General features: G+C 39.1%; 1 protein-coding gene across 1 annotated transcript; it reads right to left on the bottom strand.

Annotated features, from left to right (window-relative positions):
- Positions 1-20,675: 20,675 nt before the first annotated feature.
- LOC107042156 (protein PELPK1-like) lies at positions 20,676-21,862 on the bottom strand. The gene is made up of 2 exons (XM_015263065.1): positions 21,852-21,862; positions 20,676-21,804 (listed from the first exon to the last, which is right to left on the bottom strand). Exons 1-2 carry the CDS (start codon positions 21,860-21,862, stop codon positions 20,676-20,678), a joined length of 1,140 nt encoding a protein of 379 aa, XP_015118551.1.
- Positions 21,863-27,072: the final 5,210 nt, after the last annotated feature.

The raw sequence follows: 27,072 nt of genomic DNA, 5'->3' as shown, positions 1-27,072 counted from the left end.
AGATGATATTGTGAAAAAACATCATTTATTTGTTCATTAAGAAATGAATAGTTAAATATGCTAATTGAGTGGAAAAGTCAAAAAAGGGAAAATAAAGAGCAGAGAATAAAAAAAAGCAGCAATTTTTTTCATTCCAATCAGATAATTGAATCAAAAGTAATATTATGGCAAATTTTGGGTGAAAAATGAACAAAAAAAGAAAAATGAAGATGACTAAAAAATCTAAAAATGATTTTGACAAAAATTCCTCTCGTGGAGACATTCTGTAACGGGTTAAAATGCACTCTGATGTTTTTCAAATTTTTCATCCACATTTTCGTATATCATTTGCATTTTGTAACTAAAATGGACTTTTCGGTGTCGGCGGAAAATCAACTTTTCCGTGATACAACTTTGAGCGGGCTTGACGGCTTAATGGTTGAAATTAGGAATATGCTGCCAGTGACTTTTTTGTAGGAAATTGAATGCTCTACAAATCATGTCCTATGGATTTTTATCCTATCAACAATGAAAAATGTAGCACGGGTGCTTAATTTTGCAGTTTTCAATTTTTTAAACAATTTCCCGGTCCGTTAGAATCCCAACATCTTAGTATGTGTTCCATACTATTTGTCCGCATGATATGCTATGATTTTTATCCTTCTTCTAACACCCTCGATTTCAGCCAAAAAAAGTCCTTTGACTAGTCTATGAGTATTGAAGGGAATGCAAATTTACCCCGTAGTTTCGCACGCAGGCTTCAATATTTTGTTCAAGTCCAGAGCTCCGAAGAAAATAGCAAAGGAGTCAATTGGTACATAGTTCCATGAGAAATGTTCTTCATTAGGAACATTTTTCTCCAGTGTCAACGAATTTCCCACAGATCTCCGTGAGGTACACTTCCGCGGCGCATAAGAGATCATGATCGGCTATTCAGCCGATTGGCTTCCACCTACGATGTCTTCTCGACTATACGGATTAGCGAACAATAGCATATACGAAAATATGTCTCTTTACTTGAGAAACAATGTTTGTTCGAAACTTTTCTCCGTTACTCTGGCTGTTTTCGCGTAATGACGTTATGAACCACTGAGTTGTAATAAATAAATGAAACAAATCACATTTTGTAAAAACGGTTGTAAGAGTTGTGGTCAATGACCCCGAAATTATGGATCTCAACGGGAAAACTCAACGGATCACAGATTGGATATAGAACATGTCACATATGGATATCCCATTTTTTCCCTACAAGAAACATCTAGAAATTTCTCGACTTCTCATGTTGCCAAAATGTTTGACAGCAATTGACCTACTTTAGAGGAAATTCATTCTGTTAAATTCTTTCACTATTTGTTTCGCTCGTTTCATTGATATTTATCTGATTGTATTTACAAATTCTCATGAGAACAGAGTGGCAGAGATGTAAATGTCTCTTTTCTCCATTTTTTCTCTTTTATTCAATAATTCAAATAAATAGAGAATACTTACGGTTCGTCAGACGTTTCAATAAATTTCTTTATGTAATATCACGTATGACAATCCTAGTCCCTTATACTCGTACATTTTTCGATTTCCTACCATTCACTATTTCTCTACCATTTCCTACCATTATTTATGATAGCATATCAATGTGTGAATTAACATGAAAATTTTTCAATTACAATTATTGTGTAAGTTTCAACATTCATAATGTACTCACATTTTTGAAAACTAATGCAAAGACGATTGAAAATTTATCCTTGTACTTGGAATAATAGAATTATCAATCGGTTCGAATGAAGCTATACGTTGCGGAAGATATAACAAATCGTATGGCTATTACCTTTTTCAGTCTAAAAAGATTTTGAGGGGAAATTCGATTATACAATTAGATTGTTAATTATTGTAAAAGTCATCAAAATTTGTGGTGTATGTCACTATTCATAGGGGCTCAAGAAATAATAAGTGACCTCACTCTTAGACCTGTTTTCGAATTGACGTAGCTTTTAATGAATTTTATGAAATGATGGAGTGCTGATACAAAATCATTTCATGTTTTACATATCTTTTACATTCAGACTCAGGAGAAGAGTGCATGAAAGTACTCATAAGAGTGTTAAATGTCATCATTTGATTTTAATGAAAAACGACCGGGTTTGTAGACACTGTTTTTCGTTTGGATATGGATAAATTAGAGTGCAGTAACAGTGTCGTATGATAGGTCCACATCATTTTTATTTCAATAATTCATTGGGTTACAGGTTGGGTTATAGGTGTTATAAATTTTTTCTCATGTATCAGCCAATCACCGTGCAGTATTCGACGCCGTTAGTCTGTTCTTGTTTGGATATTCCTATAAATGAAGGTCTACAGGGGAGTTTTCGGTGGAAATTGCCTAGTAAGTCGGTATACGTCAATACTCCGTTGGCCGCGCCATAAGCGTCACGTTGCACCTCCATAGATCGAGATAATGAAATTTGGAAGATCTAGGAAAAATCTGAAAAAGAATCCAAGAGCGATCTAGATCGTATACTTGAAGAAGTCCGGTGAGACTTTTCCTCTTCAGTCTCACCTTTAATTATATACTCAAGCTCAAAGCTTGCCATGTTTTTCTGAAAATTCGCCTTATACACGGTACACAGCCTGGAGCTTCGAAATAAAGATTTAAAAATTCAACTGCTAATGATATTTCTGGTGGATATTTTAATTGATAGGGCTTCTTGACATTTCAAAATGAGATGTCAAATTATTTCAAATTTTTCTGAGGCTTTCCTGCAGTGTAATTTAAAAAATATGAAAAAGTCCGGCGTGGTGCTCATCGCGCAACCAACGGAGTGTTAAAATCGACACAATCTTGAGCTCTATTATTTTTGAGACACAGAACACACGATAAGTGACACTTAATGCCTAGTACAGTATTTTGCCATAAAATGATTTCTATAGAAAGTTTTCCACTGGCTCTTGGTAACCTTTCTGAATTAAAATACTCTCTCTTATAAATTTCCCAATTGTTTTCTACATATTTCAATGAAACATTATTATTTCCACAGATTAAAATGCCCAGACTGTGCATATTCTCAATTATACGGACGTTTTTTCCTCCCCCACTTATCAGTAATATACATCTCTTTCAAACAAATTGGGATATGCTCTGATCGTCCCTGACATACGAGGACATTTGTTCGACTCGATCTAGGTCCGCCAGACATTTGAGCATCCGTCATAATGGCCTGAAGATACGCGAGTGTCTTGAGTAGTATTTCGAGGACCTCGTATTGCCTTTTGCCATGTCCTTGAGACGGTTTGGTGTCCGCACTCAGGTTCTACTGTCATCCTCAATCAAACGATGAGGTCCGATGTCCTTGGATGAATTTTGTCGTCCTCGGTGGTGTCTTGAGAATGCAGAGATGTCTCAGGCCGTGACCCTAAAATATTTTACTATCTCCACTCATGTCCCGCAGTCATTGACAATTCAAGGATACTGGCTTAGCCGGTGTTTTTATGTCTTCATTTCCGTCATGAGGACCCAACGGTGCATCTAGTCATGTCCCATCTGTGGCAGATCGTATTTTAGATGTAAGGTCATCAGCCAGAGGACACCAAAGAGCACAGCATCTGATAGCCTGTGTGTGAGTCAAAATAGCGGTTGATAACCATGCTTGGTACTAAACAGATCTCATGTGTTATTCATGAATAAATATTCTTCTTTGTTAAACATACCGAGTTCTCACATGGTGTCAGAAGTTAAAATAACAGTCAAGAACAAATAGAGGAAAGCGATTCTGATCGAGAAACTGAAGGAAACGGAGACGAGAGGGAAAGAGCACAGCCCATCAAAAAGTCGAAAATGGCGAAATTTGAAGTAGAGGGCTCATTAAGACTGCCGCCGTCACTTGACCGAAAGGGTGCAGGTGATCTATGCATGACGTAGAAAAACTAGAAAAGCAGTTTTCTTAATTTTTTGGAAGCAGCAAGATTAAATGATGAAGAGATGACAAAACAAGAGGCGTGTCGCTATTTTGATAAACGTGTTGGGAGATGATGTGTGAGAAATTTACAATACATTCGTATACGCAGAGGGATAAAATAAAAAAGTACTGGCTAATGTATTGAGCAAATTCGAGAGTTACTGCCTGCCCAAAGTAAATCAGACAGTACAGAGAGATTTAATTTCTTTCGAATTGTGCAGAGAGAAGGTGAAAATTTTGACACCATTTTGACTAGGTTGAGAACCGCTGCAGCCTCATGTGAGTTTTGAGATCAAAAAGACAGTTTAATTCGTGATAGAGTTATTTGTGAAATCAATGACAAAGGATTACAGAGAAGGCTGTTAGGCGAGACAGATATAACGTTGGACAGAACTTTTGAAATGTGCAGAGTGAGTGAAATCAGTGAGAAACAAGTGAGAGCACTGCAAGAGATAACTGAAGTGAATGCAGTGAGAAAGGGTAATGCAGTGAGGAAACTTCTCAAGGACGATCTGCACTGTACCTGGGAACAGGAGCAGAGGGACTAAGTAAAAATTCTCAAAGAAAAACTAACGACTTAACCAGTTCTAGGATTTTTCTATCAAGAGAAACCTGCCATTGTGCAATCGGATGCGTCGAAGTTTGGACTTGGAGCAGCGTTAATTCGACTCTCATCCAATTGCATATGCTTCGAGGTCACTCACTGAGATGGAGCAGAGATACGTCCCCATTGAAAAGGAGCTGCTGGCAATAGTATTGGCCCTAGAACGCTTTCATTAATATGAGTATGGACGACCTGTGACTGTTCACACAGATCACAAGCCACTGGTGGCAACTTCAAAGAAAGATATTAGTAATGTTTCAAGAAGGCAGTAGTTAATGCTCTTGAAGCTGTTGAGATATCGTCCAACAGTAAAATATGTTGCTGGGTAGCAAATGTTTCTCGCAGATACTCTGGCCAGAGCACCATTGAAGTCACCAGTATGAGAAGATCTGGAGATGAATGCAGCGATTCACTCAGTCTGCAAACATCTGGCTACAAGTGATACTAAAAGAAGAGCCATGCAACAGGCTACACAACAGGATGCCACTATGCAGAGGATAATCCATTATCATTTCAATGTGTGGCCGGAGACATTCAAAATGTGGCGATTGAAGTGCGACGATATTGGAATCATCGTCATAAAATTACAATTGATGATGGGCTGATTTTTATGGAGGACACACTGGTAGTTCCTGTGGTTTTGATGCTGCAACTCCTCCACGAAGGTCATTTGGGAGAGGCGAAATGCAAAAAAATGCCAGGGCGGTATTCTTTTGGTCAGGACTGTCCAAGCAAGTTGAGATGATGGTGTCGACGTATGCTGTGTGTCAACAATTCAGACGTGTCACGGGGAAAGAGCTAATGCTGTCGCGCGAAATATCAATGAGATCTTAGGTCAAGGTCGGTACTGACATTTCGGATTTTGTGGATGCAACATATTTAGTGGTAGTCGATTATTATTCCAAGTGGTTGGAATTACTGAAGATATCAAGGAAAACAGCAGCTGAGGTCATCAAAAATCGGAAAGAAGTGTTCTCCAGATTGGATATGCCTGAGGAGATTATTTCAGATAATGTACTATTCAGTAGTGCGGAGTTTCAGGCATTTGAAAAAGAATGGGACATCGTTCGTACCACATCAAGCCCAAACTATCCACAGTCGAATGGGATGGCCGACAAAGCCATTGGTATCGTCAAGAATATCTTGAGTAGAGCTGCCACTGGTCCAGCTGAGTTATCAACGATGCCGCTCGACTACTGAAACACTCTTGTTAATGACATGAGTGTCAGCCCTACTCTGCTATGCGTTGGTCGCAGACTACGGACAAATATATCAGTAATTACGAGCAAATTTCTAGTTTCTAGTGTACCCAGCGGAATTGAACAAGAATTGAAGCAGAAACAGTTGTCACAGAAACTACACTATGATAGAACCGCCAGGAAGTTGCCAAACCTAAATGTTGGAGATTCTAAAACTGAAGCATGGCAAAACGTTGGATCCTGCTAAATTGACAGCCCAACAGCAGGCATCTAAATCGTTCATAGTAACTACAGTTGATGGAACAGCGTTTCGACAAACTTGCAGTCAGCTGGTGCGACCAAGTTGTTTGGTCTCCAGAGTCTGATCTGGACATAACGCTGCAGTTAACGAGATCAGAGGATGCCCCTGCTGAAAGCCTTACTGCACCACCTATACGTGTGGCGGACGAGCCACTTCTACTAATGGAACGTCAACATAACAGCGGCATCTCTCAACCCCGCGTAAAGATGAAGGTCTCATCAGGACTAACTCTCCGCTCTCGCGCCAATCTCAAACCTCTAAAGCGTTTTGATGCCTTTGTTAAATAAAGTATTATTTTATTTTATGTTAAAAAAAGGAGATGTGACAGATCCTATTTTAGATGTGAGTTTGTCAGCCTTGGTACTCAACAGATCTCGTGTATTATTCATCAATAAATACTCTTCTTTGCTAAATATACCGAGTTCCTACACCAACGATGACCGGATTATTTTGGCCAAGTTAAAGTATCGGCAGTGAAGTCTTGAAGACCCAACGGTATCGTTAGGTCATGTCTAACGGATATGCTAAGTATTTAACGTTAGTTCAATTATCCTCAGTAAAATTTTGAGGACTTAATGGTGTCCGTAGTCATGTCTCAAGGACGTCCTGATTTCTCTACGCGAGTTCTAGTGTCCTCGTTAAAGTCTTGAGGACCCAACGATGTCTTTTGTCATGACCCATGAATGTCTTGATTAGTTTACCCAAGTTCAAATAATTACGGGCAAGTCTTGACGCTCCAATGGTGTACTTGTTCATGTCCCACGAACACCCTGACTACTTTGTGTAAGTAACTTAGTTCATAAGATTTTGTTTCCCTAAGCGAAATATTCCCACGCATCCCTGCACATTCGTAAGTATTAATCTCTAAGAATTTTCATTTTCCTATTTGATAACTGATTTTTTCGTGCCCAGGGAAAGAAGTTCTTCTTCAAGAACTCACAGTAAATATCAGCACTGATTGTCGGACTCTCAATAAATTCAAGGAAAATATCTTTTATTGTCATTGCCGCCTATGCAGTGACTTTTTTCGGGTGTGAGGACTTGGTTTCAATAACGTGAGGTGACTCAGTCCCCCAGAAGTGAAAATTTTGTTTATTTATTAAGCCACCTAAGTAGAAATGTGCTTCGTCCGAGAAGATGATATTCTGTGCCGTCATTTCTTTGGATTCAAAAAATTTGTGAAGTTCTTGGCAAAATTACACACGGTGAGCCTACGCCTCCTCACTTAAAAATAGTGATAGAGATGAAAGTTTAAAAACACTTTCAAGATGCGGGGAAGTGAAGTTTTTGAGACTTTCAAGGTTTGAGAAGCCTTTCGAAGAGTATCATTTGGATATTTTGTGAAATGTTCGTCAGTTGTGCCGACAACTTCATCCGTGGTTACAGTACGTGACTGAGTCCCCCAAAAGCGAAAATATATATATATTCAACAAATATATATATATATTCAACAANTGCCTTCTATGGTCTAGTGTACCTTACAGATCAAATTTCCATAATTGTTCGAAAAATGCGACAATTTTCAACAAAAGAAGAAAACAAAATTTTTTGATTAGTTAGTTCATTCACTTTTTTTACCGTTTGAGACTCGAATCAGACACTCCAGTGTGTGTGCCATACTTAGACTGAAATGCTCTTATAGCTGCAGGAGCTGAATCTCCTTTTCAGTAATATAATTTGATGAGGAATGATTTTTATTCGATGGTTAAATTTTCCATTTTAGTGCTGCAATTCCCGAGCGACTGAAGCATGAATGAAATTTGCGGAGAGTCTCCACTTCCACCATATGTATTAGAGTTTAGACTGCACTGCTACCTTGCGGTATTCTACGCAATTTACTTTGGTCACATGCAATGGGACACCCTGTAGTAGTCTTGATGCTGACGTTGTGTCTTATGAAAAATTATTGGTACAAACGTTTTAGAAGTAGTGATTTCGATCTTAGTGACGGCGCCCTGGACCGCCTTGATAGTTTGAAGATGCAGAATTGCAAGCTCTACTGAATGAAGAATCAATGCAAACGCAACAAGAGCTTGCAGCTCAGTTAGGAGTCACCTAAAGAGCTATTTCCAAGCATTTCTACCAAATAATAAAAATCCAAAAACTTGGAAGGTGGGTCCCACATATGTTGACCGAACACAACCTAGGTCAGCGTATGAACACGTGCCTTTCACTGCTTGGCCGGCAACAAAAAGGACTTCTTGTGAAAAATTGCGATGCGTGATGAAAAGTATATTTTTTACGAGAATCCCAAACGCAGCAAGTCGTGGGTAGATCCCGGGCAAGCCAGTACATCGACGCCAGAATAGAACATCCATTTAAAGAAGATTCTCCTGTGTATCTGGTAGGACATGACAAGTGTGCTTTATTACGAACTCCTGGAAACTGGTCAAGCGGTAACTGCGGAACGCTACAGCCAACAATTGAACAAACTGAGCCAAGAACTTGATCAGAAAAGGCCATTTACTGGGCAAGAAAGCACGCAAGTCATACTGCTGCATGACAATGCTCGACCTTACGTTGCTCGCGCGACTCAGAAGACTTTCTTGAACTTGGGATTTGAAGTTCACACGTGGCCGCATCCGACTATCAATTGTTCCAGTCAATGCAGTACGCCTTAGTGGATAAACAGTTCAAAACACTGTACGATGTGCGTAAATTCGTCGATGACTTTATCGCCACGAAGCCTGCAAGTTTTTTTCACGACGGCATACATATGTTACCTGAGAGATGGCGCAAGGTCATTGAAAACGATGGACAATATTTCCAAGATTAACTTCGTTATTCTCTGTTTTTTTCTATTAACTAGGCAGGACGCGCGCTTCGCCCGCGCTAGCTAGGTTGCATGTACCTGATACTTGTATTACATTTTCAATTTTCATTTTTCTTGCCCTTCGACTGATCGACAACTGACCGATTACTATTTCTAAAACGTGTCAATGTTATTAAACCGAAATACATATTTTGTATTAATATATACTAAATATGTTGTTGTGCTTTCTATTTTCAATTCAAATTGGTTGGGTTGAATTAAATGAGGTTATTAATCAGGTAAGTAATGCACCTAAATTTCTATTTCTCTTATTTCAAATTATTTTTGTTACGTTTTTTTATTTATTTTTCAAAGACCATTTCCTGCCTAAAATTTTGAATTGTCTTATTGTTTAGTTAGTGTGAGTTGCTTCACCGTATTAGTGCGTCATAAATAATAAGTGCATTATTATTGTGTGTGTTATTATTTTTTTGTTCATCTCTACAGTTACATATGAAATGAATGATATCTTCAAGATATATTTTATCATATATATATTATGTTGTATATATATATTATATTATATATTAAACAATCACCCGTCTTACTCAGAATATAATTCAAGAAATAATATGGCTGGTCTTCAACGCCACTATAACCTTAACTCTTTCTTAAAATTTCATAAACAGCTTCTTTCTGTTGATAACTTCACCATCAATAAACAAATTCACAGCTTCAAGTGAATGGAATAAATGAGACGTAGTTTTGTATCCCATTTAATAACTTTTTCAACCCATATGTGATATATGTTGATATAACATTTACAATAACAGTCTGCGAAAAGCAATTCTTTTCATATTATTAATGCACGATAAATCCCCATTGGTCAAGTCGAAAGCCTAGATAATAATAATTGATGAAGAAATGTAAATTTTAGAGTACAAAAACATGAAAATTCGTCCTTTCCTAAAAAGTCCCATAACTCATTTAAAAATTATCCGATTCAAATGATTTACCGCTCAATTTGAAGCTCATTTAATAAGCTTTTCAACCAATGTAAGATTGATACTGATAGTCAACGGAAAATAGAGCAATTTTTCTCAAATCTGTTGAAAGATCTCAAAATTTCAGTTTGTGACATGCGAAATTCTACACATAATCACCCATAACAGTTGATCAAGTGGATAGAATGAAAAATATTATACACCATTTTGAAGATCTCATTGAGATCTTCAAATTGGTGTATGATAAGTACTCACTGGTCAACTCCAAAGTCACGGTAATTGATAAAAATTGCGAATTTCAGGGTGTGATATAGCATTCAGAAGGGAAACAATATTCACTAACTTCATGAAAAGTCAACCCAGTCGCATTTAACACATCTCAATTTGAAGAACGGAAAATGCCCTTTAAAATGATATACAAATATTTTCATTGACTTGAAATGAAAATATCTAAAAATCTAACCAAAATTGAATTTTCAAGTAAAACACGAAAATTCGTTTTATTCATAATAAGTCTCATAACTCGTTGAAAAATCATCAAAATTAAACAGTTCAACTGTCAATTTGATGGTTATTTAATCATCTTTCCAACCGACATAAGATTCATGCTGATAGTCGAAGAAAAAGAGAGCGATTCCGTCAATTACGTTGAAGAAAACGAAAATTTCAATTTGTGACATGCGAAAATCGACACATAATCACCCATAACTATTGATCAAAAGGATGGAACGAAAATTAGCATATGCCATTTTTAAGATCTCATTGAGATCTTCAAGTTGGAGTATGATAAAGCCTCACAGGTCAAGTCCAAAATCCAGATAATTGATCAAAAATGCGAATTTTAGGGTGTGACATAGCATTCTAAATGGAAACAATAGTCAATAACTTCATGAAAATTCAACCAACTCGCATTTAACATATCTCAATTTGAAGAACGGAAATGCTCTTCAAAACCCATACAAAGATATTCCCATTAACTTGACTCGAAAATATAAAAAATCCAACCAAAATTGTATTTTTAAGTAAAACATGAAAATTCAATTTTCGCCTAAAAATCCCATAACTTAATGAAAAATGATACGGAAACATTTACGTATCAATTTGAAGCTCATTTAATAAGCTTTCGAATGAGTATAAGATATATATAGTTCGTCTAAGAGAAAGAATGAATTTTAGGGTCAAAACCGAAGAAAGGACCACCGNCTCCAAAGTCACGGTAATTGATAAAAATTGCGAATTTCAGGGTGTGATATAGCATTCAGAAGGGAAACAATATTCACTAACTTCATGAAAAGTCAACCCAGTCGCATTTAACACATCTCAATTTGAAGAACGGAAAATGCCCTTTAAAATGATATACAAATATTTTCATTGACTTGAAATGAAAATATCTAAAAATCTAACCAAAATTGAATTTTCAAGTAAAACACGAAAATTCGTTTTATTCATAATAAGTCTCATAACTCGTTGAAAAATCATCAAAATTAAACAGTTCAACTGTCAATTTGATGGTTATTTAATCATCTTTCCAACCGACATAAGATTCATGCTGATAGTCGAAGAAAAAGAGAGCGATTCCGTCAATTACGTTGAAGAAAACGAAAATTTCAATTTGTGACATGCGAAAATCGACACATAATCACCCATAACTATTGATCAAAAGGATGGAACGAAAATTAGCATATGCCATTTTTAAGATCTCATTGAGATCTTCAAGTTGGAGTATGATAAAGCCTCACAGGTCAAGTCCAAAATCCAGATAATTGATCAAAAATGCGAATTTTAGGGTGTGACATAGCATTCTAAATGGAAACAATAGTCAATAACTTCATGAAAATTCAACCAACTCGCATTTAACATATCTCAATTTGAAGAACGGAAATGCTCTTCAAAACCCATACAAAGATATTCCCATTAACTTGACTCGAAAATATAAAAAATCCAACCAAAATTGTATTTTTAAGTAAAACATGAAAATTCAATTTTCGCCTAAAAATCCCATAACTTAATGAAAAATGATACGGAAACATTTACGTATCAATTTGAAGCTCATTTAATAAGCTTTCGAATGAGTATAAGATATATATAGTTCGTCTAAGAGAAAGAATGAATTTTAGGGTCAAAACCGAAGAAAGGACCACCGTTACGGTCACGGATCGTTTTCTTTCGGAAATAAATTTGCTGAAAAATCTGTAAAAATTAAGTCATACACCCAATACATGGCTAGTGCCAGCGTTAGCACATCCCCCGATGCATTCCGTTCAATTATCAATAACAATATTCATGTCGCGATATCTTCGAAAACATCGTTGCTGAGTTTTTTGATGGGACACATTCATCTCATGACAATGGCTTTGATAACACAAGACCACTTTTCTCTGAACGTATCCAAAAATTATGTAGTCTAACAATTTGAGATCGTCATCTAGACGTCCTGTGGATGTACTGATCTTTCAATAAGATGAATGTTTTTTTCATCTTGTAATTCTCTTTAGCGGGTGTCGTCTTACTCCGCGGCATTAATAATAAGCTTGATGAATGATTAAATAATAGATATCACATCCACGTCTGCTACCTGTTTCGAGATTCGAAAACAAAATAATAAGACGTCCTGCAGATATCATAAGGACATCCTGCAGATATCCAAATAGTTTCACTGAGAGTTCCATACAAGTCTGCCAGCTGTCTCTTAATCCATGAAAGAAAAATTATAAGACATCCTAAAATTACTATTTTCACATAATTTTTCTTCATAATGTCCACAAACGGCGTTTGACGGATACGAAGTGTCTGGACATTTTACGGACAATGCGAATGTCTCACACACGTCCGCCAGCTGTCCCCCAGTTCATGAAAGAAAAACAATAGGATGTCCTAAAGGCATCGTAAGGACATCCTGCAGACATTCTGATGCTCTCATTGAGTGTCTCATACACGTCCACCAGCTGTCTCCCAGGCACAAGAAAAATATGAAGATGCATCTTAAGGACATGATTGAGACGCCCGTCGGACGCCAACTGTCTCATAACTACTTCCCAAAATGCCGCTCTGCCTCTAGGACATCCTGAAATGATACACCAAGACGTCCTGAAAATGCCCAAAATGTTTGTCCGTATTATGTCCTGAATAGGTCCTAGGGGACCATCAGGGTGTACATTAATGAGGAACACATTTTTGTTTTCAACATATCTGATATAAAAAATGACGAAACACTAATTAAATGCACAACTGAAATGTCAATATAACGTTACCGTGCCAGTTATTTTATGCACATATAACGTGACATACATTTGAACCTTTCCACCCAATACAACACTTCTGGAAATCAACTATATATGTTAATAATGCGCCACACAGCGCACATTTGGTAAAAACATATGGGTTTATTTACAAATTATTAATCTAGAGAATTAGGTAATACTGTAGGCACATTTTATATGTGGCGATTGACACAGTGAATATTTTCATCGAATGACATTGGCACATCATTGTCAAATTCACTGTGACCTTTTAGTATTTAATTATTATAATTTCCTAAAAGCGGATTAGGGCAACTTAATGAGAAGGACAAATGAGGGATAAAATTAACTGACTATTTATATTTCCATTAATTTACATTATAGATCATCGTGAGACGCTTGAAATGCCTTTTACTTCGATCTAGGGTCATGGGTAAGGCCAGACAACTTTTGTACACGTAATAAGGGGAGATTCTAATGGGTAACAACGGGGGAGATTCTAGGTGTATCGAGGGGAAGATGACAACGTAAGATGATTAACTTAACGGGGGGAAAAATAACCAAGTGTGGCGCACCGTTGGGGGGGAATGGAAGAAAATAATGCTTAAGGCGAGGGGGAAATAAGGGGGACAACTCGTACACACGTCGACTTTCGGATGCACTTCGCACGTGCGTATATCCTTCCCAAAAAAGCACAGACTTCTCCAGGTAAGGGCCTTCCTTCCTACTCCTCACCTCCTGGGCACCACTGTAGATTGGGATGAGCTCAGGGTCTCCAAAAATCCTCTTTGTAATAATCCGGGGCGATTTCCGGAAATAATGGGCCTCTTTGTTTTACACTAGGCACACGTGGTAACTCTCGGGGCAGCTGGCTTACGAGTACCAATTCTCCCGTCCTCCTTCGTCTCCTTCGTTCCCTTCGTGAGGACTCGCCCGTTGTCGAAGTCCTTCGGATGATTTTCGTGGGGAATCGGGACCAATCAGCTGAAGTGAATGATGCCCGCGATCACAGTCCAGGGATGTGTCACATAGAGAGTTGTCGAGGGCGGTACATGGTCGAGGGTTTCGTATGGGAGGATTGCAGGGCGACGGCTCCTGCAGTCACGCAGTAGGGCCGGAACTGTTGCCTTCCTTCGGCTGCCGTCGTTGTTGAGTCCAGGGGCGATGGTGGAGGGGTAATGAGGGGGATAACTAGGGGAAAGGTACCCAACGGCGGCGGGATTTATGTTTTAGGGGGCAGTGTGTGTTGGGAAAAAATATATATAGAAATAATAAAAAATAAATAAATATGCCTCGTCACAGCTTGGCGCGCAACGTGGGGCCAGGCGCTGAAATTAGAGCGTTATTTCTGTCACCTCCTCCCTAATTCGCCGAATTCCAATCCCATTGTATGTGGCTTACCGTTGCGGGTTTGTTTTGACTACGTCAGGTAGCCGGCTTGCCCGATAGACTCATCCGTTCTTTATATTACGTCATAATACTCTCGCTCGCATTTATTCCTCTCGTATATTTTTCTTCTCGAATATTATTTGCTGGATTTTTGTGTGTCCTCGAATTTATTCTCCTCATAACCCACCCTCTCCCCCCACGAGTATTGAACGTGTTATTCCCACGCATTTTCTTTTCTCGACATTCCATCGCCACTACACCCCGTTCCCCTTCAAATCAAAATACGTCGTTTCTTAAATTCCATCAACAGATCATTCGTTTTTCTTTTCTTTCTCCCTTCCTTTTCCCCCCAAAAACGGTTTTTCCCCTCACCCCCCTCGGAATTAAAGTAGAATCATTGAAATAAAATTAATAATTATATGTTCGAGTCAAGTAAAAAATTTTTAGAGTAGAAATTTTCGAAATTTTTATATTCTTTGGTGTTTTTTGCAATAATTTTTTTGATGTAACGGGAAGAATGGATACCCTCATTTCTGTACTATTTTTCTGTTTCTCTTCGACTTTTCGAACCTGCAAAGGGGGACTCTCGAGTCTTATTAAGATTAGCCGCGGGAAATGACAGAATAACTCACGGGTGGTTGTTTTTTCTTAAACTTCCGAAGAATTGAAATAACACCAAATTCTCCCTGACTCCCATAATTCGACAGAAATCCCCTGAATTTCACTCCGTTGAATAAATTTCCATTGATTAAATTTCCATTGGATAAATTTTTATTGAATAAATACGACGGTCCCTCCGATCCCCTAGCAAGATGACCCCGAGACCCAACGCCAACCCTATATTCACCCCCGTCCCTACTACCCCAATCTGCCCAGTACCCACGTCCCCTCTCCCTCCATCGAGGTTACCCATTATCGAGAGGTATGTAAACACAGGTTTGAGGAACTGGGCCCTTATGAACAGAGAGCTCTTCTAGATGCCCATAAAGTAAATATTTTTGAAAGTCCCAAGGTTTTGATAGATCGATTCGTAAGATTAGAAGTGAGAAAAAAGTTTGGCGATGAGGCCGCTGAGTGGAATAAAGAAGTTAATTCTTCCTACATCCCTCTGTCTTTTTTAGGCTTTCCCACCCAGCTCTGGGGAAGTTCGTTAAATCAAGTAAACACACAGAACAGGAGTTCAGAGACCTCACAGATTGTTGAGTCATCTCGAACCGCCAGTAAGCGAGAAGCTCCCAGAATTGAACTCCCCTCAGATGAATTTCAACTTACCCCCAGTCAGCCTTGAACTAGTACAGTGGACCTCAGCCCCTCGAAAGCCCTAGAGCCCTCAGTTCCTTCGTATCCCAGTCATCCCCACCTAGTCACCCTAACAGTAGTCGAATCACCCAATCCATCTCTTGAGTAGACACCTCAGAATCATACCGAGGATTGCCCCCAAATTCCCCCAGGACCGGATCAATCCCTCGTTCAATCCCTTGGAAATCCCAGTAGCAGTGAAGAGAATGCAAATGTTAAAGATCTCAAAGAGGAAGTAATTGAAGATCCCAAACTCCCTCCCCAGATGGATCAAATCCCCCCACTCATGTCCCTCAAAATTCGTTGACCACCTACCCTGGATCAAATTCCTCCACTCATGTCTCTGAAAATCCCCCGTCCCCCTAGCCTGAATCGAATTCCCCCATTCATGAGTTGGAAAACCCCTCGTCCATTTGATCTGAATCCACTCTCTTCATCAGTGAGAACTAGAATCCCTCGTCCCTATGCAGTTGATAGAAAGCCCAGTGAAACCAAGTCAGCATTCCACTTTCACTCAGTAGAATCAAGGTCACTCCAGCCCCTAGGAAATCCCAGAATGTCTCCAAATACCTCGGAACCCCTCCCAGTTACCCCAGCTACCCCAGAGATCCCAGAGAAGACCCCAGAAATCCCACAGAAGACCCCAGAGATCCCAGAGAAGACCCCAAGCATACCAGAACGCCCTAGAAGAACCCTCAATCCCCCAGGAATCCTAGGAATATCCCAACATGTCTCAAGATTCCACAGAATGATCCGGAGAGTCCAGAAATATCCCCTAGAGTCTCGAAAATTTCCTGGAAACCCCCAAGTCCTTCTAAAAATCGCCGAAAACCCCAATGAATCACGACCACTCCCAAAATTCTCAAAGATATCCCAAAATCCCCCAGGTATCACAGGATTCAGGCTTAATAGTTAGAGTAGGTGAACTGAAAAATCGGAACAGTCAGTAGGAAAAATCTATTGTTCCCAGGAAATAAGAAAAATTCACCCAGTAAAATAGGCCCCGTATTAGGTTAGATTATTTATTAGAATTATTATTTCACAAAATAAAGTAGAATGATGATGATTGTTCAACAGAACTTTCTGACAAGCCCATGTATCTTGTACCCCCGGGAAAATCCGAGACTTAAATCGAAAATATTCACCTCGAATTGCCCCTAGAATGGACAGTAAGCCCCCAAGTTTCCCAGAAGATCCCAAGATACCCTGAGACACCCCAGACCCCTAGATAATTCACCCGGAGAACCCAGAAACCAACCCCATGTCACCTGCACCCCTGGGACCATGACCAGCTGGATCTGAAAGAAAGGCTTAAAATATTCAGAGAAAGCTGGGAGGGCCTTGACGCATTCTAAGAACCCTGGAATTAGGTTAGGATTAGGTTAAAAATATTTCGCATGACCCAATCTGGTCTGAAATTTCCCAGAATATGAGAGATTATATAATCAGTCGGTGCGATGAAAGCATGACTGTACAAAGTTGCCCAGAGATCCATAACGATTATTAGTTAACATCACTCGTGGATAAAATTGTCGTTAGTTTAGGTTTTTAAGTAGTCACATCTTTCCCCCTCGAGATCCATAAATCGAATCCTCCCCCCAGCGATGAAGTCAGGTGAATCCTCACAACCCCCATCTCCCTTCACCCTAGTTGTCCCTGATCCCGATACCCCTTGTTCTCATTCATTGACCCCTGGTTACCCCTCAACGAGCCCCTTCCTCAAAGCCTGACCATTAAATTGAACACCCTAGACAACCCCCGAGCCCAAGAAATTAACTCCTCGCCCTTCCAAAGACATTTATTTTAGTTTTCTTTTGTTACCCAAAGACCCTTTGCTGTATAATTTTTCGAGTATAATTTTTGAATATTGTTTGACGGAATTAGTTTTGTTTTCATTATTAATAATTAATGGGAAAATAAGGATGAGAATGTTGCGGCGACTGAGCTGTCGTCCAATGAAAAATAAATGGAGTTGTCAACCTACAAAATCATAATTACGAACAAGGGAAAATGTAGGGAGATACCCCGTATGATAAGTGAAATGATTGGTAAAATTTGTTCCTAATAGTCTGAGCCTTCATTCCAGCCTCTCTTCCCCTGGAGCAGTAGCCTGGAAAATTAGTTGTAAAAGGTTTGAATCATTCTTAAAAAGAGGATTTTTGATACATCGAGCTCATCCCAGCTTTAGTATTGGTGTCCAGGAAACCTCGAGGTGGAAAGGAGGCTCTCCAGGAAAACGCCCTGATATTTTGAAGGAGTACAAGGCGCCGGTGGAATTTTCACGTGTTCGCCAGAGTGAAGTCCCGTCGTGTCCCATTTCAGGTCAATGTGACCTTTTCCTTATTTTAATTAGACTATTTCCTGAATTGAGGAAAGGTAAAATAAAGAAATAGATAAAATAACGGGTTAAATTCAAATGATAAGATATATTCTATGAACTTTACAAATAATGGATCGTCAGAAGACGTCAAAAAGGCCATTTGCTCTGATCTAGGGAAGTGGGGGCGGCCAGGCTACTTTAGTACATGTCAAAAAGGGATGAATCTAAATTGTGAAAAATGGGAGAGAATCTAGAGGTATCGAGAAGAGTAATCAAAAGAGATAACTAAATCGGATAATTTACTGAGAGACAAAAAGAAAAGTGTGCCCTCACCATTGGGGGGTATGAAGGGTAATATTGTGGGGGCAAGAGGGAAAATGTGGGGGGTAACTCGTACTCACGATGGGACTTCACTCTGGCGAACACGTGGGAATTCCACCGGCGCCTTGCACTCCTTCAAAATACCAGAGCGTTTTCCTGGAGAGCCTCCTTTCCACCTCGAGGTTTCCTGGGCACCAATACTAGAGCTGGGATGAGCTCGATGTATCAAAAATCCTCTTTTTATCCGCCAAATAACTTCCGGGCGAATTTTACTGTATTCACTATTTACTACTTTCGGGGCACGTGGCGACTCACGGGGCAGCTAATGCACGAGTGACGGTCTTTTCTTTTCCTTCGCGATTCGTGGGGGTTCGTCAGGTGTCGATGTCCTTCGGTTTTTAATTCGGGAGTAATCGGGGCCAATCAGCACGGGTGAGTGGTGACGATGACCACAATCCAGGGATGTCTCACAAGGAATTGTTGCAAGTGTTGAATATTCGGGGGTCCAGTATGGGGAATTTCCAGGGGGCGATGGCTTCTCCAATTGATCGGGTGGGGCCGAAACTGATGTCTTCCTTCGGCTGATGTCTTCGTGATGTCCAGGGGCAGGGGTAGAGGGGCGATGAGGNTTTTCTTTTCCTTCGCGATTCGTGGGGGTTCGTCAGGTGTCGATGTCCTTCGGTTTTTAATTCGGGAGTAATCGGGGCCAATCAGCACGGGTGAGTGGTGACGATGACCACAATCCAGGGATGTCTCACAAGGAATTGTTGCAAGTGTTGAATATTCGGGGGTCCAGTATGGGGAATTTCCAGGGGGCGATGGCTTCTCCAATTGATCGGGTGGGGCCGAAACTGATGTCTTCCTTCGGCTGATGTCTTCGTGATGTCCAGGGGCAAGGGTAGAGGGGCGATGAGGAGAAAAGCAAGGGAAGAGGTAACCAACGGTGGCGAGAATTTGCGGTTTTAGGGGGCAGTGTGTGTTGGGGAAAAATATGTATAAAAATAATAAAAATTAAATAATGTGCCTCGTCACAGCTGTCCCGGGGGTAGAGAATACGTAGGGTTTCAACAACCCTGCGTTGAGCGATTCAAACCTTTTACAACTAATTTTTTAGGCTACTGCTCCAGGGGAAGAGAGGCTGGAATGAAGGCTCAGACTATTAGGAACAAATTTTACCAATTATTTCACTTATCATACGGGGTATCTCCCTACATTTTCCCTCGTTCGTAATTATGATTTTGTAGGTTGACCACTCCATTTATTTTTCATTGGACGACAGCTCAGTCGCCGCAACACTCTCATCCTTATTTTCCAATTAATTATTAATAATGAAACCAAAACTAATTCCGTCAAACAATATTCAAAAATTATACTCGAAAAATTATACATCAAAGGGTCTTTGGGTAACAAAAGAAAACTAAAATAAATGGAAGGGCGAGGGGTTGATTTCTTGGGCTTGGGGAGTTGTCTAGGGGGTTCAATCTTATGGTCAGACCTTGGGGAAGGGGCTCGTCGAGGGGTAACCAGGGGGTCAATGAATGAGAACAAGGGTATCGAGATCAGGGACAGTTGTCCCTAGGGTGAAGGGAGATGGGGATTGTGGGGATTCACCTGACTTCATCGCTGGGGGGAGGATTCGATTTTTGGGGGGCTCCTTATGGGTCTCGAGGGGGAAAGATGTGACTACTTAAAAACGTAAACTAACGACAATTTTATCCACGAGTGATTTTAATTAATAACCGTTATGGATCTCTGGGCAACTTTGTACAGTCATGCTCATCGCAACGACTGATTATAAAATCTCTCATATTCTGGGGTATTTCGGACCACATTGGGTCATGCGAAATATTTCTAACATAATCCTAACCTAATTCCAGGGTTCTTAGAATGTGTCAGGGCCCTCCCAGCTTTCTCTGAATATTTTAAGCCTTTCTTTTAAATCCAGCTGGTCATGGTCCCAGGAGTGCAGGTGACATGGGGTTGGTTTCTGGGTTCTCCGGGTGAATTTTCTAGGGGTCTGCGGTGTCTCAGGGTATCTTGGGGTCTTCTGGGAAACTTGGGGGCTTACTGTCCATTCTAGGGGCAATTCGAGGTGAATATTTTCGATTTAAGTCTCGGATTGTCCCGGGGGTACAAGATACATGGGCTTGTCAGAAAGTTCTGTTGAACAATCATCATTATTCTACTTTACTTTGTGAAATAATAATTCTAATTAATAATCTAACCTAATACGGGGCCTATTTTACTAGGTGAATTTTTCTTATTTCCTGGGAACAATAGATTTTTCCTACTGACTGTTCCGATTTTTCAGTTCACCTACTCTAACTATTAAGATTGAATCCTGTGATACCTGGGGGATTTTGGGATATCTTGGAAAATTTGGGGAGTGGTCGAGATTCATTGGAGTTTTCGGGGATTTTTAGAAGGACTTGGGGGTTTCCAGGAAATTTTCGAGACTCTAGGGGATATTTCTGTACTCTCCGGATCATTCTGTGGAATCTTGAGACATGGTGGCATATTCCTAGGATTCCTGCGGGATTGAGGGTTCTTCTAGGGCGTTCTGGTATGCTAGGGGTCTTCTCTGAGATCTCTGGGGTCTTCTGTGGGATTTCTGGGGTCTTCTCCGGTATCTCTGGGGTAGCTGGGGTAACTGGGAGGAGTTCCGAGGTATTTGGAGACATTCTGGGATTTCCTAGGGGCTGGGGTGACCTTGATTGTACTGAGTGAAAGAGGAATGCTGACTTGGTTTCAGTGGGCTTTCTATCAACTGCATGGGGACGAGGGATTCTAGTTCTCACTGATGAAGAGAGTGGATTCAGATCAAATGGACGAGGGGTTTTCCAACTCATGAACGGGGGAATTCGATTCAGGCTAGGGGGACGGGAGATTTTCAGAGACATGAGTGGGGGAATTTGATCCATCTGGGGAGGGAGTTTGGGATCTTCAATTACTTCCTCCTTGAGATCTTTAACATTTGCATTCTCTTCACTGCTACTGGGTTTTCCAAGGGATTGAACGAGGCATTGATCCGGTCCCGGGGGAATTTGGGGGCAATCCTCGGTATGATTCTGAGGTGTCTGCTCAAGAGATGTATTGGGTGATTCGACTACTGTCAGGGTGGCTAGGTGGGGCTGACTGGGATACCAAGGAACTGAGGGCTCTAGGGCTTTCGAGGGGCTGAGGTCCACTGTACTAGTTCGAGGCTGACTGGGGGTAACTTGAAATTCATCTGAGGGGAGTTCAATTCTGGGAACTTCTCGCTTACTGGCGGTGCGAGATAACTCAACAATCTGTGAGGTCTCTGACCTCCTGTTCTGTGTTTCTACTTGAATTAACGAACTTCCCCAGAGCTGGGTGGGAATGCCTAAAAAAGAAAGAGCGATGTAGGAAGAATCAACTTCTTTATTCCACTCAGCGGCCTCATCGCCAAAGTTTTTTCTCACTTCTAATCTTACGAATCGATCTATCAAAACCTTGGGACTTGCAAAAATATTTACTTGATGGGCATCTAGAAGAGCTCTCTGCTCATAAGGGCCCAGTTCCTCAAACCTGTGTTTACATAGCTCTCAATAATGGGTAACCTCGATGGAGGGAGAGGGGACGTGTGTACTGGGCAGAATGGAAGTAGTAGGGACGGGGGTGAATATAGGGTTGGCGTTGGGTCTCGGAGTCATCTTGTTAGGGGATCGGAGGGACCGTCGTATTTATTCAATGAAAATTTATCCAATGGAAATTTATTCAATGGAAATTTATTCAATGGACAGAATTTCAGGGGATTTCTGTCGAATTATTTATTATTATTAATTTAAGAAAAAACAACCACCCGTGAGTTATTCCGTCATTTCCCGCGGCTAATCTTAATAAGACTCGAGAGTCCCCCTTTGCAGGTTCGAAAAGTCGAAGAAAAACAGAAAAATAGTACTGAAATGAGGGTAGCTATTCTTCCCGTCACGTCAAAAAAATTATTGCAAAAAACACCAAAGAATATAAAAATTTCGAAAGTTTCTACTCTAAAAATTTTTTACTTGACTCGAAAATAAAATTATTAATTTTATTTCAATGATTCTACTTTAATTCCGAGGGGGGTGAGGGGAACAATCGTTTTTGGGGGGGAAAAGGAAGGGAGAAAGAAAAGAAAAACGAATGATCTGTTGATGGAATTTAAGAAACGACGTATTTTGATTCGAAGGGGGACGGCGGGTAGTGGCGATTAGGCATGGGCGATGTTTTTCGATTAATCGAAAACATCGATTTTTCTGTCGAAGACATCGATGTTTTTCATTCGATGTTTCCAACAGCCGATTAATCGATTTTTCGATGTTTTCTCCCAAACATCGATGTTTTTGAAGCCATTAATTAAACAAATCCCGTTAATTTTTTCAATTACATATTTAATATTTGAATATTAACAATGCCGCCTGTGGGCTACCGCTCATCATAGAATTTCTAGATTAGAAGGAAATGGATGTTTGAGCATAAAACGATTAAAGAACGTCGAAAAAATAGAATAATAAATGCAATAAATACGATAGAAAATTTTCATTTATTTATAGGTAGAGATTCATACAGATAAATGAGATAATGAGATCATTTTAATTATAGTTTTTCTTCTCCAGTTCACATCAATTCAACTCCACACGTTCGCTAGACGAATGAGTTAAAAAAATTTTTATAAAAAACGTGATAGATTATTTAAAAATTTAATTCAGATACTATTTTTTATTACTCACTAAAAAATTCCGTCCGCTGATCGATAGAACGATTCGATGTTGCCATCTTGGTTGTGCACACGCCCGCTGTCGATCAGATTATGCACAAATGTTGTAACAAATCCATTCTCCCCTGGAATTATTTTGCAAATTAGACAATTTCAAATACGTTTTATTTTTACTTATTATATTCACTAATATTTAGCAGAAAAAAACATACTCAACAGACGTAGATAGAGATTCAAGCTCAACCCATCAATACGAAATGGATCCTGCATGTTTATTTGCAGGTAAATGGAAAACTTCCTCCTCGAGCTTTGAGCATGTTCTGAAATTACGAAATTAAAAGTGTCACGATCATAAAAGTACTTCGAAGGAGAATGTTTGATATACATACCTGTTATTATGAGGTCGTCCATGAGTGCCTTCTCCATTTTTTCCATTATAATTATTGAAAGAAAACACGAGGGTAACTTTGGAGGTTGGAAATTATTTCTCGCGAGAACTTCGAGACCCCCAACAAAATTGAAGACCAATCTCATTGATCCAAATAATTCTGGTGAAGATGGCGGCTACTCTAGGGACCCTGCATCGTTAGGGTTCCTCGCACAGTTCGACGCGAATATCCACGATTTAAAAAAAAACCTTATAACTAATCCTCTTGGAAAACACTACACACCTTTTAAAAAAAACCGATGTATTTTCAGTTTTCATCAAATTATTAGTTAAAAGAAAAGAAGATTCCAAATTTTCACAGCATGGACTGTGAAAAAGCTGGTAAGTGATGTATTTTATGCATTTGATTATGGACTTGAATGATTTACTGGAGCATTGAATTAAACAATATCTCCACCGGTTGAAATAACCTCAAACTTTAATGACGCTTTTTTTTCTCGTTAAGATTCGAATAATTGAATACGCGTTCGTTTAGAACGATGTTTTATTTATAAAATTTTTTTAAAAACATCCATATTTTGTACCCCCGAAAAACAAATATTTTTCTCAGAACATATGTTTTTTTACGCGCATTTTTTTTTTAACTAACAAAAAGAACACGCAGAATTCTGATAGAGAAAATATCGTTCCAAACGAGTAAGCATTAAATAATTCGAAACTTGACAGAGAAAAAAAGCGTCAATGAATATTATCCCTCAATGTTTTTTTTCTTTTTTAGCACGAACTTCTGAAATATTGTTCACAGTTTTTGTCACCTTGAACAAAGGGGAGCCATATGTCATTAATGGAATTGACTATCGAACGTATCTGAAGATAAGACGTTAGTTTAAATATTGAGAATAACATTTAACACATAAATATCTACAAAATTATAATGACGCTTTTATTCTTGTTAAGTTTCGAGTCAATTAATGTATGTTGATTTAAAACAATATTTTCTTCATCAGATTCCTACGTGGTCGTTTAGTTGATTGAAAAAAAAAATAATAATTGCATGGAAAAAACCATGCATTCCTTATTTTGATATTCTGAAAGAAAACTTTTTTGAAACACCCATGTTTCGTATCCCAAAAACATAGAAAACTTTCTCAGAACATATAATGTTTTTTTCCTTGCAATCATTTTTGTTTTTAACTGGCTAAACGAACACGTGGATATCTGATAAAGAAAACATCGTTTTAAACGAAGCATTAAATAATTCGAAACTTGACAAGGAAAAGAAGTGTTATAATTATCATCTTACAGAGAATAAAGAGGCAGCAGAGAAATTTTGCATGGAGCTGATCACAAGGGGAGATATACCTTTAGCTGAAGATGGAAGGATTGACTGTATCCACATGAGCACTGATGGGGGAATTAATTTGTAAGTTGATACGTCATCGTATAACGCGAGATATCGTTTGGTTATTTAATATTATCAATGTTTAGGAGAGGGTGGCGTAAAATGGACACCTCCAAAAAATTGTTTTCTTTTTTATTTTTGAAATTTCTCTACGTCTCAATACACATAAATAAGTAAATTAAATATTTAGCTATTAGTTAATTAACAGGCGGACAAGCAGGGCTCTCGAATAACGCGAATCCGTCAATAACGTAAAAAATTTACCAATGATTGAGCATCTGCAAATGGAGTTTTAAAATTCGATTTACATGTGTTTCAACTGTATTTTTTAAGCTAAAGTTATTGCATTGTTGAACCATTTAAAAAATGAATATTTTCGTAGCTATTAGTTTTATATTTACTCTGATAATAATTAAATGACTTTGATCAACGCGTTTGTCATTTTAGATCGTCATCCTGTAGTCCAAGAAAGGCATTTCATGGTGATAATTGCCAGTACACCAGTTTAAATAAAAAAAAGTGTCCATTTTAATCCACCCTCCCCTATATAGAAAATAAGAACACCTAGCTGTCACATGTACATAAGAGGCAAAATTTCAATCCAAATATCTTGTAAGGTGCAACGACTATTTTTTAAAAAACCGAATTGCTGGGGCTTGTTTAATCTGGTTATGAAAGGCATGAGTATTTGGATTTTTCTGAACAGTCGTTTCACCCGAAAAATAATTGGTTTGAAATTCTGTCTTCAATGGTTATGTGACATAGCCACTGAGAGATTCTAAAAATGTAGAAATTTCCAGCGAGGAACAGTGTAATCATGCATCGGATGACTTACACAATGAGGCGTTGGGAGGAGATTCAATAGATCAAGCACCAGGCACGTCACCAATAAGACAGAGCAACACAAATATACAGGCCTCTACGTCAAACACTGTACCTGTTACCGATGAAAGTGATAAACCGGATAGAAATTCTATCCACTTTGATTCCGACTCTTCTTCACAACATACCAACAGCTCAAACAGTACCAAAGAGAAGCTGCGAAAATTTCAATATCCTACTAATGAGGCCAGAGACCCAAGTGAAAGATGTAAGTACTTCCTTTGTCATCACCTGATTCACTCACAATGATCATCCCCATCAATTTCCATAATTTATGCAAGAAAATAAAAGAAAATTCTTCCTCAGCCGATGGCGCAATCAAACTTCAGAAGAAATCAGCTGTCTCCACTTCTACACCGGTGATTGGACCGAAAGGGTAATTTTCCTCCATTCATGTAAAAATTTAATTCTCTTGCTTCTCCTCCTGAAACTGACCCTCACTGAGATAATGTGTTGTCTTATAATTTATCGATAATTATCCCTGAACATTTTACCTGGCCGACTCAAATCTTGTATCGAGTACAAAGTTTTGATGCTTGATTTGTTTATATTAATCATTTTATAGTCCTGCTGTAGGGTTATTTATCAGCTCTAAGCTCCAGCTCTCTTACTTGCCCCCTCATTTTTTAGTCATTGGAAAACGGATATTTTTGAAGTCGTGATTCGAATTTCTCATAAGTTTTATGTTTTGTTATTTAGAAAACAGAGCAGTCTGGTTTGGAAACATTTCAAGAACGTAGATAAGTTGACAGCAAAATGTCAGCACTGTGGCAGAATTTATAAACATGATAAGAATACCAGCAATATGTTGCAACATCTCGAGCGCAAACATTCTGATTTTGTGATACTACCGAAATCCAAGAAACGGAAAATTCATTTGTCCCCTGATAAACTCTCTGATGAGTCGCCCTCCACCGGAAAGAATGAATCTTGGTTTCCTCATAATCTACCTACCATCACCAATGCATTTTCACGTCAGAATTCTTATGCAGGTTTGTTATTCATCATTCTTATTCCTATCTTTCGATCTCATTTATAAACTATTCCTTCATCGCTTATACTCTGAATTCAATTACAGATCGTGGAGAAAACGCCAATCGAATTACCATGGTTCTTCTCTATTTGATATGTGTGGCGAAATTGCCCCTTTCAATCGTCGAGAACGAGGCCTTCAAAGTATTCATGACGGTGTTGGCAAAAATTCAAGCTCGATATGAAGTTTTGAAACAACCATTTAAGGAGGTTCTGTCACGAGCTCAATCGTACACACTCACGTGTGACAATTGGACCGACATTGGAAACACTAGTTACCTTGGCGTAACAATTCAT

The sequence above is a fragment of the Diachasma alloeum genome, unplaced genomic scaffold (genome assembly GCF_001412515.2).
Source record: "Diachasma alloeum isolate Michigan unplaced genomic scaffold, Dall2.0 Dall_scaffold_00427, whole genome shotgun sequence".
NCBI lineage: Eukaryota > Metazoa > Arthropoda > Insecta > Hymenoptera > Braconidae > Diachasma > Diachasma alloeum.
The sequence above is the reverse complement of the archived record's forward strand: the minus strand, read 5'-3'. Positions and strand labels throughout refer to the sequence as shown.